Here is a 15,169-nt window from a genome sequence, read left to right as displayed (position 1 = left end):
TTTCTGCTGTTGGTGTTTATTAATATATTTCAGTAATAAAATATGTATGTATTTGCAACATTTACATGATTGTTAATGGAAAAATGAGTTCTTGTTTTTTAACTTTATGTCTTCTTTATTAAGAAAATAAAAAATTAATTTATGTCTTGTGGGAATCATCCTTGTGATGTGATTCCTCAACTTTTGGAGTTGAGTTTGGCCGAGCCCCAAATTCAAGAAAAAGGAAAAAGAAAAAGGAAATGTGTGGATGAAGAATTTTTCTTTTCTAGACCTCTTTTACTGTTTTGATCTACCTTGCATAATGTTCTTGTTTCTTAGTGTTTTCAGCTATTGAAATTTCTCTTGAAATTATCACTTGTAAATTTTAATGAACTTAAACTTTTATTTTGGTTTATTTGTTCTATTTTGATCCATACCAGTTGAACCAACTATTGTCATGCTTGTGCATAATAGTTTGAGTGTATTTCATGATAACCATATTTACAGTTTACATCACCTTTATAGGGTATGGAGCTCCTGGAAATGAAATTTCTTCTTTTCAATATAATTTTTATCTCAATATTTTTTTTCAATGTGATTGGTTACATGTTTTAACATTCAGGCACGCTCATCCTGGAAATCCTTATGTATATGGACTTGCTGCAGTTGATCACGATCTTAACTTTCCAGAACCAATGCCTGTAGTAGGTATTGATGTTATTTTTTTCTTACCTATTTATAGTTATACTATTCGTCAGAATCTTAATATTCTAACAGTAACCTTTGTTGAGAGTTGTCATTTCTTTATTTCTGTGTACAATTTCATTTCTTAATTACCTTTTATTATGACTAGGTAAGTAATGATAGGGATTAGTCTATATTAATAATTTAATATATATTGTAAATTCTCTTGGAGAGTCGAGGGAGGAGTTGAATGAGAGGTTGGAAACTTGGAGACGAGCTCTAGAAACACATGACTTTCGCCTAAGCAGAAGCAAATCGGAGTATATGGAATGTAAGTTCAACAAAAGAAGGAGGGTTTCTAACTCAGAGGTGAAAATAGGAGACCATATTATCCCTCAAGTCACACGGTTTAAATATCTTGGGTCTGTAATACAGGATGATGGGGAAATTGAAGGGGATGTGAATCATCGCATTCAAGCAGGATGGATGAAATGGAGAAAAGCATCGGGGGTGTTATGTGATGCAAAGGTACCGATCAAGCTAAAGGGAAAGTTTTATCGGACTGCGGTAAGACCGGCGATTTTGTACGGAACAGAATGTTGGGCGGTCAAGAGCCAACATGAGAATAAAGTAGGTGTAGCGGAGATGAGGATGTTGCGGTGGATGTGTGGTAAGACTCGACAGGATAAAATTAGAAACGAAGCTATTAGAGCGAGGGTTGGAGTAGCGCCTATTGTAGAGAAGATGGTGGAAAATAGACTTAGGTGGTTTGGGCATGTAGAGAGAAGACCGGTAGACTCTGTAGTGAGGAGAGTAGACCAGATGGAGAGAAGACAAACAATTCGAGGCAGAGGAAGACCCAAAAAGACTATAAGAGAGGTTATCAAAAAGGATCTCGAACTTAATGATTTGGATAGAAGTATGGTACTTGATAGAACATTATGGCGGAAGTTGATCCATGTAGCCGACCCCACCTAGTGGGATAAGGCGTTGTTGTTGTTGTTGTATATTGTAAATTCTCTTAATTGATTTGATTCAATAAAATTCTCTTTTCAAGATTCAAACAGGACGCTAGGAAGCACATATACTCACCATTTCCTTATCAAGTCTTGGGTTTTGAATTCTTAGCTGGCAAGCTGGGAATTTTTTTATCTATCTAGCAGATTGATGGGAATGTTGGGGAGAATCTTGGTCCTAGGAATTAGCATTTAATGTGATTAACTGTAAAGAATATAAAATGATTGCTACTGCTACTGTAGTTTAGGAGTAATTTCCCCACCATTTTCTTTCTATCTTCTATGATTGGGATAGCTTAAGGCTATATTATGTAAATTATGTATATTTTAGAAAACTGACGAGGAGGATTTCTTTCTAAAACCTTTGTTCAAATCATAGTTTGGGTTGGTGTAATAGAGGAATGTTTATTAAAGTAGGACAACTATTACAGACCCATGTTGCAACCTGGAAAAATTTCTGATTTGAATATGTCAATGGAAAGGTGGTGGGAGCCAATAATAACTATCATGAGCTGTCATGTATTATAGTGTAATAACACTGTTTGAATTTTCTTTGCAATTCTCGTAACATTAAATCTTTTATTGCATTGGAATTATAAGTTTGAACGATGTCTTTTTATTGCAGGAATATCTCATTCTGCGAGGGGTTATTGCATTAATATGGTACTAGAGACCATGAAGACATATTCTTCTGAAGATTGCTTGACAGAAGAAGCAGTTGTTACGAAGCTTCGTACTTGCCAATATCATTACTTATTTTTGCATACATCCTTGAGGCGGAATTCTTGTGGTTTGTACTTTCTCATTCTTTTCTATTTCTTTGATGAAAAAATTTGGGCCTAACTTGGTGCAAAAGGTGACTGACTTTATATGGAAGACATGTCAAAGATCACACTATTAAATTTTTGTGTTCCTTGCTGTAACAAGATTGTAACAAAATATTTCCTCCCTTGTTTGTAATAATATTTATTTTGTATATATAAAAAAACTTTTAATTATGATCATTGTGATTATGATTTGTGTTGTTTACATAGTTTTTTTTTATCCGCAAAAATAGAATTATATATTAATATGAAAGCAGAAAGCAATATAAGGGGTATTGTTATATGTACAAGCACCAGCCTCCCATGCGGAGGTTTGTGTTAAACTAAGAGAAAATGGGATGAAAACTGTACTTCTCCTCTGGAGAATTCTCATTTAAATAATATGATACAATCTGATTTCTAGTCTTAAAGTTTGCTAAAAAACTATAAATGGTAAGCTACAGCTGGGCTAACTAATTAAGGATATAATTACATAGTTACAACTATACAATCATGTAAGATATGTTGGTTTAAAGGACCAACAAGTCTGCACAAATAATGCCAAATAATCTGCCTATCAATTCTATTGACATCTCCCTTCAAATTGATGCTGGTGAATCTACGAGCATCAATTTGCTGACTAGGAAATTATGCCGTTGACGTGTCAAAGATTTGGTGAGGACATCGGCTAGTTGAACAAATGTTGAGACATGAGGCAAAGTGATAATTCTGCGGTCATAAGCTTCCCTGATTGAATGGCAATCGACCTCTATGTGCTTTGTCCTTTCATGGTATATAGGATTTGGTGCAATCCAGTCTTATTAAAAAGCTGCCATGGCGGTGCCATGGTGGAATGGCGTCATGGAATTTTGGAAAAATGCCACCAAATAGTGGTGGCGTTGCGAGTTGCTTATGGCGGCGCTATGGCGGCCGCCATAGCCATGGCGGTCATGGCGGAATCGCGTGAATGGCGGAATAACGGATTTTTTATTTTAAAAAACATTCGCGACAGGGGTTGGGCTGACCCGAGCCAACCATACCCGAGTTTCTCCTCCGGCGTGACCAGCAGCAGTCTCTAGCGCGACGAACGGTGGCGCGGGCGCGGGCGACTCCCACGACAACCGCAGACGACGTTCTCGAGCACGACGGCAGCAGATCAGCAGACCAGCAGACGACGCACGTGAGAGACCTACGACCGACGACCAACGCACGACGCACGCGACCGTCACATGACGCACGTCGACGACAGTGCTCTGGTGCGCGAGGGCGACGACAAACTGGCCTCTTAAACAAAGAAGGAAGAAAGTCTAGGCATTTGAGAATTGTCTGTTTCCTTTTTTCCTTGGGCTGAGGGCTTTTTCTTTTTTCCGTTTGACACCCGTTTTTTGATGAGGGTAGCTTTTTTTTTCCTTTTTCTATTTGACACCCTTTTTTATTTTTGACACCCATTTTTTGTTTTTTTTTTGTTTTCCTGTTATTTGAATGCAATCCATTATTTTTTTTAATTTTATTTATATTTATACGTATATTTTTATTATTTTTTTGTCCGTCATAACGTCCGCCATTTTCCGCTACTATGGCGGATTTTTGACTTTCCGCTACTATGGCGGATTTTTGACTTTCCGCTATGAACCGCCATTCGCCATTAACAACATTGGTACAATCTGTATGACACTTGTATTATCAGCATACAACAGAGTTGGTGTTGCTTGTGAATAACCTAGTTTTGAAAGAATGCTCCATAACAAAATAATCTCAGAGCATGCAGCTGATATGGACCGATATTCTGCTTCAGTAGAGGATTTAGAGACCGATTCCTGTTTCTTGCATTTCCAGGAGATACGGGCATCTCCTAAGAACATACACTAGTCAGTAGTAGACTTCCTTGTGTTGGGACATCTAGCCCAATCAGCATCATTGTATGCTTGAAGTTGTATTGTTGCACTTGTAGGAAAGAAGAGACCACAACTAAGAGTGGCCAACAAATGTTTAATTATTCGTTGTACTACTTTAAGATGCAGGTGTCTAGGATTTTGCATGAATTTGCTGACTATGTGGACAACAAAAGAGATCTCAGGTCTTGTGATAGTTAGGTAGATGAGACTTTCAACCAACTTTCTATATAAAGGTGGGTCTTGTAGGAGTTCACCTTCATCCCGTCTTAACTTACATTAACTTCTATGGGAGTGTCAATTGTAGTTGCAGTGGTGAGACCAGCTACTGAATTAGATCCCGAGTATATTTGTGCTGACTGACAAAGATGTCTTTTTGTTGGAATTGTATTTCTAATCCCAAAAAATAAGTGAGTTGTCCAAGATTTTTCATGTGAAAAGTTGTATGCATCAATTGTTTGATTGTAGTGATAGCCTCTTGATCTGAGACAGGGACGATAATGTCATCCACATAAACAAGGAGGATCACAATTCCTTTTGAGGTCCTTTGTAGAAAGAGAGATGGATCATAACTACTTTGGATGAAAGAACAGCCAAGTAGTGTTGTGCTAAACTTTTCAAACCACACTCTTGGTGCCTGTTTTAATCCATATAAAGAACCTTTTAGCTTGCAAACAATATTAGGTAATGGTGAGGGCATATCAGTAGGAAGTTTGATGTAAACTTCTTCGTTGAGGTTACTATGAAGGAAGGCATTTTTGACATCTAGCTGGTAAATTTTCAACAATGGCAATAATAGTCCTCACAGTAGTCATCTTTGAATGGCCAAATTGTTGCTTATTTCCAAGAACAACCAATCTAGCCTTGTATTGATCTATTGATCCATCTGAACGCAACTTTATAGTGAATACAGATTTACTGCCAACAGGTTTAACCGATAAAGGAGATGGAACAATGTCCCATGTCTGATTTTCCTCTAGTGCAAGAAGTTCAGTTTTTATACCATCCTGCCAACATTTATGCTCCATTGCTTGTTTATATGAAGAAGGAATAGGAATAGATGCTAAAGTTGCTGTCAAAGATAAAGGTTCAGAAAAATCATACTTTTTCGGTGGTTGACGAATGTGAGTACTGCGACGTAAACGGGATGGTTCTAGTTGAAGCGCTGGATCAGTAGCTAGAGAATGATCGGGAAGGGTCCTTGGAAGGATTGAAGGCTGAATTGGTGGAACAATTAGACGTCTTTGGTAAACCATGAAAGGAGGATGAGCTTGTTCTTCTGCAAAACTGATAGGAAACAATGGCAAAACAAATTTGGATGTAAAAGAGTGAGTGTCTAGCTTAGTAGCAAAAAAATATGTATCTTCTTGAAAGATGACATTTCTAGAAACCCGAATCCTATGTAAATGAGGATCATAGCATATAAAACCTTTTTGATGGGCTGAGTAACCAAGAAAAACACATTTAACAGATTGAGCTGTGAGTTTGGTGTGTTCTGATGGCTAAATATGAACATATCAGACACAACCAGGTGCGGAGAGTGGAATAATTGGATGGCTTACCACTTAATAACCTTAAGAAAGGGGAATCATTGTTTAAGACTTGAGAAGACAATCGATTAATAAGGTGGACAACAGTTGAAAGAGCTTCACACCAAAAACGGGAGGGCACAAAGGAGTCCAACATTAAGGTACAAACAACATAAAGAAGATGACGATTTTTTCTTTCAACTACGCCGTTTTGTTGGGGTGTGGAAAGACACGGCCTTTCAGATAATATACCATTTTCCTGCAAGAATTCTTGAAACAAATGAGATGTGTATTCCGTCCATTGTTAGAACGCAAAGTTTTAATTTTTGATGAAAACTGAGTTTGAACATAAGCATGAAAGAATTTGAATGCAGAGAATGCTTCAGCTCTAGAACGCAAAAAATAGACCCATGTAAAACGACTATAGTTCTCAATAAAAGTGATAAAATACTTGTAATGTGCATGAGATATTATAGGTGCGATTCCCCATAAATTACTGTGAATTATGTCAAAAGGCTGATTTACATTTGATTGATGAATTGGAAATGGTAAAATTTTACTTTTACCAAGTTTACAAGAATTGCAATCAAATTGAACAACATTAAAAGATGGGGAATGTTTATTGCCAAGAACTCTGAATTTCATCAAGTTGTGAACTACATTGGAATTTGGGTGACCAAGACGCTTATGCCATTATTGGAAATTAACAGTTGCAGAATTACAAGAAATAAAAGACAGAAAAGAACATGGTGACAACGATGAATAAAGAGGAAAAAGACGTCCAACTTTAGGTCCCTTCGCGATCATCTTCCTTGAGTGTTGATCCTGCACAAGACAACCAGATTTTAAAAATTCAACTCTGCAATCATTGTCAAGTAATTGACCAACTGAAATAATGTTACTGGTGAGATCAGGGGAAACATAAACATTGGTAAGAGATGAGGAAATATTACCAATTGCTGTGATAGGTAAATTGTTTTCTATCTACAATGTGTATTTGCAAATTACCAGAGTAATTTGTAACATTGGTAAGGGCAACAACATTGTTGGTCATATGATTGGATGCGCCAGAGTCAAAATACCAAGGAGAGCTGAGTAAAAAAGCTTTACCTGAAAGACCCAAAGCAGAAAATGTTGAAACGATCATTTGTTGAACCATTTCAGGGGTTAGAGTTGGCACAAAAACATGCAGATTTTGATCCCCAGAAACAGGAGTAGTAGAAGAGCCAACAATGGCAGTGAAGGCTGTTGTATTTCTCCGTGGTGGTCTGATTTGACATTTTTTTATGATGTGACCTTCTCTTTTGTAGTAATTGCAGAACTTTTTAGGATAGTGGGAAGCATCCATGACCTTTGCAGCAGAAGCATTGGATAGTACTCATGTCTTGTCCTTGAGGTTTGCCTTGTACTGCATATGCCACAAGAAGGGAGGCAGATTTTTGCTGTTCCATGTTTGTTTAAGTGAGGAGACGTTGTTCTTCACGAAGCAGTTCATTTAGGCATTCATCCAGGGTGGGGACATTAGCTCTATTCATTAGGTTGGTTCGAATGCCCTCAAAATCAGATCTTAATTTCATAAGAAATTGATCTCGTTTTGTGGTGTCATGAACGTTTTAGACTGCAGTTTGTCCTTCAGTTGACAAATCCTTATAGACAATGTCAATATATTTAGCCTAAAGATTCATGAAATGAGAATAAAAATCAAAAGTTGAGAGACTATCCTGTTGAAAATGACAATTTCATGTTCAAGCTGGAACCTGCGAGTATTGTTGTTTTGGTTATAAATTTTCTTCAGATAGTCTCACATCTTTGCTGCCGTGGTGAAAGGTCTAAGATTGAGGACGATATTAGGCTCAACAGAGCCTATGATCCAAGTCATGTCCTGTGCATCTTTGACCTCCCATTTGGCGTGTGCCTCTTTGTGCATAGTTTTGTCAGGAGCAGAATCAATTCCATCAACATGATCCCCAAGCTCCTTGCCTTTGACAAAGATCTGGAATTGGATTGCCCAGGTGGAGTAGTTCTTTCCATTAAGACGAACAAAGAGGACATCATATTTTTCAGTAGACATGATGCTGAGAAAAAATCACAGGAGGAGAAAAAACAAGAAATTGGAGAAATCAAGAACAGAACCAAGATCAATGTGAACAGTACTGCACGCGAACAATACTTTGACGTGAACAGTATCGCGACGTGAACAATACCGCGCAAGAGACTAGGACTGGGAACTCGGAAACTAAGAGCACAGCGAAAAAAAAAACTAGGTTGGGATCAAAACCTAGATTGATACCATGTTAAACTCCTAGAAAATGAGATGAAAACTGTGCTTCTCCTCTGGAGAATTCTCATTTAAATAATATGATACAATTTGATTTCTAGCCTTGAAGTTTGCTAAAGAAACTATTAAAGGTAACTTACAGTTGGGCTAACTAATTAAGGATATAATTACATAGTACGACTATACAATCATGCAAGATATGCTGGTTTAAAGGGCCAACAAGTCTGCACAAATAATGTCAAATAATCTGCCTATGAATTCTATTGACAGTTTGGTTCCCTAATACAAAACTGTTCAGCATGAGTTAATGCACCAAAACTCTGACTGTATAGGTTACATAGATCATCCCAGCATGTAAGTCTAGTTTCCCCTAATTACAAAAAACCTTCTCTGATATTGCTTGACCAAAAGTGAAGGTGTGTCAAATCCTTTTTCAAGATTCTTCAGCCAAGTCCAGCAGAAAAATATAGCGTCCTCCAGCAGCTTGTTGGCGTTGAAGCTGTCGTTTGAAAAGACCATCTGTTTCTATGATTCCATACACACCATGTTAGGGACACCTACCAAGTGAGCCATCTCTGTGATTTGACACCAAGAGAGGTACTGTAGAGTGAGTGCTGCAGGAAGTGCTGTCTTGGATTCCCACCATGTTGTTTACATAGTTGTTTATAAGAAAAATTGTGTCTGTGTAAAAGAGTATATACAAAGATCATTGTTAGATATTTATTTTTGGCTAAAATATGTTTGTGATTCCTAATAAATACCTGAATTTTGTTTTTGTTCTCTAATAATTTTTTTCTTCGTTTTTACTCCCTGATAAAACAAAAAAATTGTTTTTGGTCCTTGACACTTTTTTTAGTCCTTGATAATTAGCGAATTTTGTGTTTGTTCCCTGGTAATTTTTTTTCCATTTGTTATTAGTCCCTTTAAAAAAGAATAAAAAATGAAAAAAATTTATCAAGGAATAAACACAAAACTCGCTAATTATCATTGACTAAAAAAAGTATCAAGGACTAAAACCAAAATTGTTGTTTTATTAGGGACTCAGTACAAATAAAAAATTTATCAATGAGCAAACAGAAAATTCGGGTATTTATTAGCCTTTATTTTTTGCTTTCTTCATCTTTATTATGTATTTGAATATTGTTTTTCTAGGAACCTGCAACTGGGGAGAATTTGGTGAGGGAGGGCTATTATGGGGAGAATGTAGTTCTAGACATTTTGATTGGTTTGATGGCAACCCTGTCTCCGATCTTTTGGCCAAGGTATGATTTAAAATAATTATATATAGCTTTTGCATTTTTCATTTTAAATATACTGTATATAAACATATGACTCATTTAAAATTGTTACTGTTATTTCACTTTGGAACATAGGTAAAGGAACTTTATAGTATTGATGATGAGGTTACCTTTCGGAACACAACTGTGTCTTCAGGACATAGGGCTCGACCATTAACTCTTGGAACATCTACTCAAATTGGTTGGTGTATTAATACTGAATACTGATGAATGCCTGATCCACCGATTATTTTCTTTTTCCTAAATCAGCTCCTTTTGCATTTTTAGGTGCCATTCCAACAGAAGGAATACCTTCTTTGTTGAAGGTTTTACTTCCATCAAATTGCAATGGATTACCAGTATTGTGAGTAATAGATTTTTTTTTTATTGGCCAATGTTAGTTGTTAGTTTGTTAATTTTTGTTAGTAGAAGAGATTCAAACTCACGACCTTTCTCTTCCTTCTTCTTCCTTCAATCACCAAACCAACAACCTTATAACTCTTTTTTCTTTTTTGGTTATGCCTTGTGTTTAGAAACGACTGATAATTATTTGACCAACTCACCCTTTAAATATTTCACATTTATATGTTTATCCTTTTCATTTTATATCATCATGCATATTTTAGTTAAAGCCCGTCTCTATGCTTTTTAATTATTATCTCTTTAGAATTTTCTTTTCCCTATCGATGCATTTTGCATTTCACACTTTCTTGGGCCGCATGGTTTATTTGTTTTTCTTTTCCTTTTTATTTTGCAACCAAAAGCTTTTGTGTTCCATTTGACTCCGGAAGTTGGCCTTGTTGGATGTGGGTATACTGTCTTGTTGTATTGAGTTTTAACTTTTAACTTATTTATATTTTGTAGTTCTATAACTCATTGTCTCAATTGTACTATAATTGTCAATTTTCTATTTTCAATTTAAATTTTTTATTTCTCCCATTCTGTTTTTTTCTTTTTCTTTTTGTTTCAAGAATTAAATGTAGTTCAAAGTAGTGTTGTAGTTATTGATTCTAAATTGGATACTTAATTTATGTCATTGTGCTTCTCAGGTACATAAGGGAACTTCTTTTGAATCCTCCTTCATATGAGATTGCATCCAAAATTCAAGGTAATTTTCATTAGTTATAATTTTGATGTGTCTCTTAATTTTTTTCCATTGCAATGCAAATTTTATCTCACCTGTGGACTGTACATTAGTATAATATTACCATCATTATGACATTTTATACTTAATTTTGGACTCATTTTAATCTGCTTTTGTTTGACAGCAACATGCAAACTTATGAGCAGTGTAACGTGTTCAATTCCAGAATTTACATGTGTTTCGTCAGCAAAGGTTATTATTAAATTACTTTTTTGAATTGTGAATGAGCTTTAAATGAAACTTATGCATATTATCCTATTTCTTGTTAAGTATTTTTTTTAAAAAACATACAGAGAGAATGGAAATTAGTTATTTCCAGTATGTTTTATATTTAGCTTTTTACACTTATTTTATATTAACCATTTTGTTGTTTTCTTATGCACTTGTATTTTCCTGTCTGATTATTCACTGTATTTGTGCAGCTTGTAAAGCTACTTGAATGGAGGGAGGTCAATCATATGGAATTTTGTAGAATAAAGAATGTACTGGATGAAATTTTGCAGATGTATAGTACCTCTGAGCTCAATGAAATATTGAAACATTTAATCGAGCCCACATGGGTGGCAACTGGGTTAGAAATTGACTTTGAAACCTTGGTGAGTGCCAAAAGTTGGATTTTTTTTTTTTTTTTCATTCTGTTCAGATAAAAAGGAGGGATAGTTTCACTCCCTTCTAAATGTGTATTGAGGACAAGTTACGAAGTAATTGTTAAGCTAGACACTATGTTTCTTAAGCTACACTCCCTTTCTTCCAATCTCCAAACTACTCCATCCCTTCCTAAATAAATGTTTTTATTCTTTATTTCTATAACTACTTCTAATGCTCTTAATGTAAATGAATTGAATCTCCATTGGAATTTGGAACATTGAATACATTTTTATTTAGAGGGAGCTAGTAAGGAAATGAAAGGAACTTCTTGATATAAATTGAGATGTTATCGTTACTTGTTGCATAACTTTCTATTTATGAAGACTTCCTCTTATGTTTCACAGTTAGGTACTGAAGTTGTGGTTTTTTTTGTTCTTCATTGCTTTTACGGTTCCTTTCATTGCAAATGTTACATGCCAGAGTTCTTAAAAACTCTACTGCTTCATTGTGCTAAGCTTCACTTATTGTCCTGGTTATGGTAAATTGCAAATAGTTTGGATTGTCCTTCTGCATGCACACATAATACTTGATGCATTCTAGGGACTGTTAAATCATGAAAGAGTGTTCAAATGAAATAAAATGTCTAGGCTTGTGTACTCATTTCTTATATATACACTAGCTAATTTACAGCTATTTCTAAATACAGTTGGCTCAAAAATTTGGAAAAAGGATTTGATATTCCATTTCACTCATGGGCAAGCAACATAAGAGTTGGGTTTTGTAATCAGGGGGGGATTGTCCTATAGGTTTTTGATGGAAGGTGTCTTTACTAATTCTCACCTATGGAGAGTTAATTCTTGCAATAAAGCTTGAATTAGGATTCCATAGGTTTTCAGATAGTATGGACACATTGAACATATATCAGTACCACTTGTACTTTTCCCTTTATATTAATATATATTAGTTTTGCTTATAACAAAATGCTAAATTTCTAACACAAATGTAAATGTATGATGTGTTGCTTTCTAACTTTGTACAATGAATTTTTATTCTCCTTGGATTTTTAATTACATTAATGGTTAGTTTTAAATCTTCCGATTTAATTTATTTTGAAAAACATTTTTCTGGAGTTCCCTTAAAATTCCAGGCACTGTTGAAATAATAACGCTTCAATAATTTCTCTTTTTGTTGATTTAATTGGATTGTAGATTTGCCTAATGTTATTTTGTTTCTAGGTTGCAGGATGTGAGATCGCATCTAGTAAGATTGGTGAAATAGTATCTCTGGATGATGAGAATGATCAGAAAATCAACTCGTTCTCTTTTATTCCTCACGAATTTTTTGAGGATATGGAGTCTAAATGGAAAGGTCGAATAAAAAGAATCCACATAGATGATGTATTCACTGCAGTGGAAAAAGCAGCTGAGGCCTTACATATAGCAGTAGGTCTCTGCAACTCAACCTTTCCTACAGTTGTTTTCAAGTAAAGTATGTTTAGAGAATCTTGTTTATGCTTCATTAATGTTGTCCCAACATTATTGCAGGTCACTGAAGATTTTGTTCCTGTTGTTTCTAGAATAAAGGCTATTGTAGCCCCTCTCGGAGGTCCTAAGGGAGAAATATCTTATGCTCGGGAGCAAGAAGCAGTTTGGTTCAAAGGCAAACGCTTTACACCGAATTTGTGGGCTGGTAGCCCTGGAGAGGAACAAATTAAACAGCTTAGGCATGCTTTAGATTCTAAAGGTAGAAAGGTAGGGGAGGAATGGTTTACCACACCAAAGGTCGAGGCTGCATTAACAAGGTGTTTTTTTTTTTTTTTTCTACTTTTAAGAAAAACCCTGTGCAATCCTATGTTTTTTTTTATTATTATTATTATTATTATTATTATTATTAATGTGTTCTTATAATTTTTTTTTTTTAATTTGTCAAATACTTTGTCTTTCTCTTTTCTTAGTCATATATGTTGATAAATTTATTTGTTTCAGGTACCATGAAGCAAATGCCAAGGCAAAAGAAAGAGTTTTGGAAATTTTAAGGGGACTCGCTGCTGAGTTGCAATACAGTATAAACATTCTTGTCTTTTCTTCCATGTTGCTTGTTATTGCCAAAGCTTTATTTGCTCATGCAAGGTTTGTAAACTTCTGTCTGTGGTTGATCCTGCTTTATTTTTGTGGATAAAAGGCAATGGTATTACCTTGTGGTGCATTGATATTTTTTTACTAGCTTTTATGGATTTGTTGAAGCTACATGTTATTATCTCTGACTTCAATTTGTTGATTGGATATTAATTTGATTAGATATCTTTTAAAGGGCATTTTTTTTCTAGTGCACTTTGGTTGAACATTGCTTTTATGATTGATTTAAAGCCTGAATCAGAATAATGAGAATTGTATATTGCATTACATGATTTATACATCTTAGAATGTGGCTTTGGGCCTAACTTAACTCCAAAAGCTAGCTCATTGGGTGAGGGTTGTCTTCCACTTATATACTATAGCTTGGCACTATCTCTAGCCAATGTGAGACTTGGATTTTTCCCAATAGTACAATATACACATGGACAACTGGATTTACCAAAATCCGGAGTTAGGACATGTCAGGGTGAATGTGGCCAAAGTGAGCTCCTGGAAGCAAAAGAAAATAGCTTGGGTTAAATGGGAAACTGTTTGCCTCCCAAAACAAAATTGGGGCCTGGGCATAAAAGACATAAGGACCTTCAACAAAGCTCTTCTTGGAAAGTGGAGATGGGATTTGTTTCATCAACACAAGGAGCTGTGGGCCAGAATACTTGCTTCTAAGTATGGTGGATGGAGATCATTGGTGGATGCTAAAAGAGTCAGCAACGAGTCAGTGTGGTGACAGGATTTGTTGGCAGTGACCCATGACCAACAGTTCAATAATATACTTCAAGAGGGAACAATATGGAGGGTGGGGTGTGGGGACAAAATCCGTTTATGGGAGGACTGCTGGACTGGCAGTGGGCAACCACTAATGCTGAAATATCTCAGGTTATATCAGATATCCCGCCAGCAACAAAAGTTAATTCTGCAAATGGGGACCTTCACACATTCAGCCTGGGAATGGAATCTTTCGTGGAGAAGGCCCCTATTTGACAACGAGGTAGCATCGGCTGTTGGTTTCTTAGAAGACATATCTCACATCACACTACAGCAACACGAAGCAGACAGCTGGACATGGAAACATGAGTCCAATGGTTATTATTCTTCTAGGAGTGCCTATAGATTGCTGCAAGGGAATTCAGATGTGGGAAGCATGGATGATATATTCAAGGACTTATGGAAGCTGAAGATACCGACTAAAGCTTCAATCTTTGCGTGGAGGTTAATTCGAGATCGATTGCCGACTAAGTCTAATCTACGGAGAAGGCAAATAGATATAAGTGACAGCCTCTGTCCTTTCTGCAGTATTAAGGAGGAAACTGCATCTCATCTCTTTTTTGACTGCAGCAAAATACAGCATCTTTGGTGGGAATCCCTATCATGGATAGGGACTTCGGGGGCTTACCCTATAAATCCTAGGCACCATTTTTTGCAGCACAACATTGGGATGAAAGGTGGGAAGAAATACAATAGGTGGAAGTGTTGGTGGGTTGCTCTAAATTGGTCCATCTGGCAGCATAGGAATAAGGTTATTTTTATGAATGCCCCATTCAATGGCAGTAAGCTGCTGGAAGATGCACTATTTTTGGCATGGACATGGTTCAGAGCAATGGAGGAAAACTTTACAATACATTTCAACTTTTGGTCTAGCAATCTTCCAGCTGGTTTTCAGTAAACTAGGGTGACACCAGCTGTGGTTCTGTAATTTCAGTCGCTTTCTAGTAGGCTAGTAATCTCCTATCAGTCTGTACTCAGTCTGATATGAGGATTTACTAGCCTTACTTACATACTCTTGTATCTATAGTACCTCTAGTACTTCTTCATATATCAATATATATTATTTTTGCTGACCAAAAAAA

The 15,169-nt window shown here is 36.0% G+C and overlaps 1 protein-coding gene across 2 annotated transcripts in view; it reads left to right on the top strand.

Moving 5' to 3' along the window:
• MSH1 (DNA mismatch repair protein) overlaps window positions 1-15,169 on the top strand; it is a 43,361-nt gene that overhangs the window by 11,795 nt on the left and 16,397 nt on the right. For both annotated transcript variants that reach the window (XM_026123975.2, NM_001251288.1), the window contains 11 exon segments: window positions 602-687; window positions 2,305-2,469; window positions 9,334-9,443; window positions 9,555-9,660; window positions 9,747-9,822; window positions 10,508-10,566; window positions 10,727-10,794; window positions 11,025-11,198; window positions 12,426-12,632; window positions 12,735-12,991; window positions 13,176-13,319. In XM_026123975.2, the coding sequence (XP_025979760.1) occupies window positions 675-687; window positions 2,305-2,469; window positions 9,334-9,443; window positions 9,555-9,660; window positions 9,747-9,822; window positions 10,508-10,566; window positions 10,727-10,794; window positions 11,025-11,198; window positions 12,426-12,632; window positions 12,735-12,991; window positions 13,176-13,319 (1,379 nt within the window). In that variant the 5' untranslated portion in view covers window positions 602-674.

The sequence above is a fragment of the Glycine max genome, chromosome 10 (genome assembly GCF_000004515.6).
Source record: "Glycine max cultivar Williams 82 chromosome 10, Glycine_max_v4.0, whole genome shotgun sequence".
NCBI lineage: Eukaryota > Viridiplantae > Streptophyta > Magnoliopsida > Fabales > Fabaceae > Glycine > Glycine max.
The sequence above is the reverse complement of the archived record's forward strand: the minus strand, read 5'-3'. Positions and strand labels throughout refer to the sequence as shown.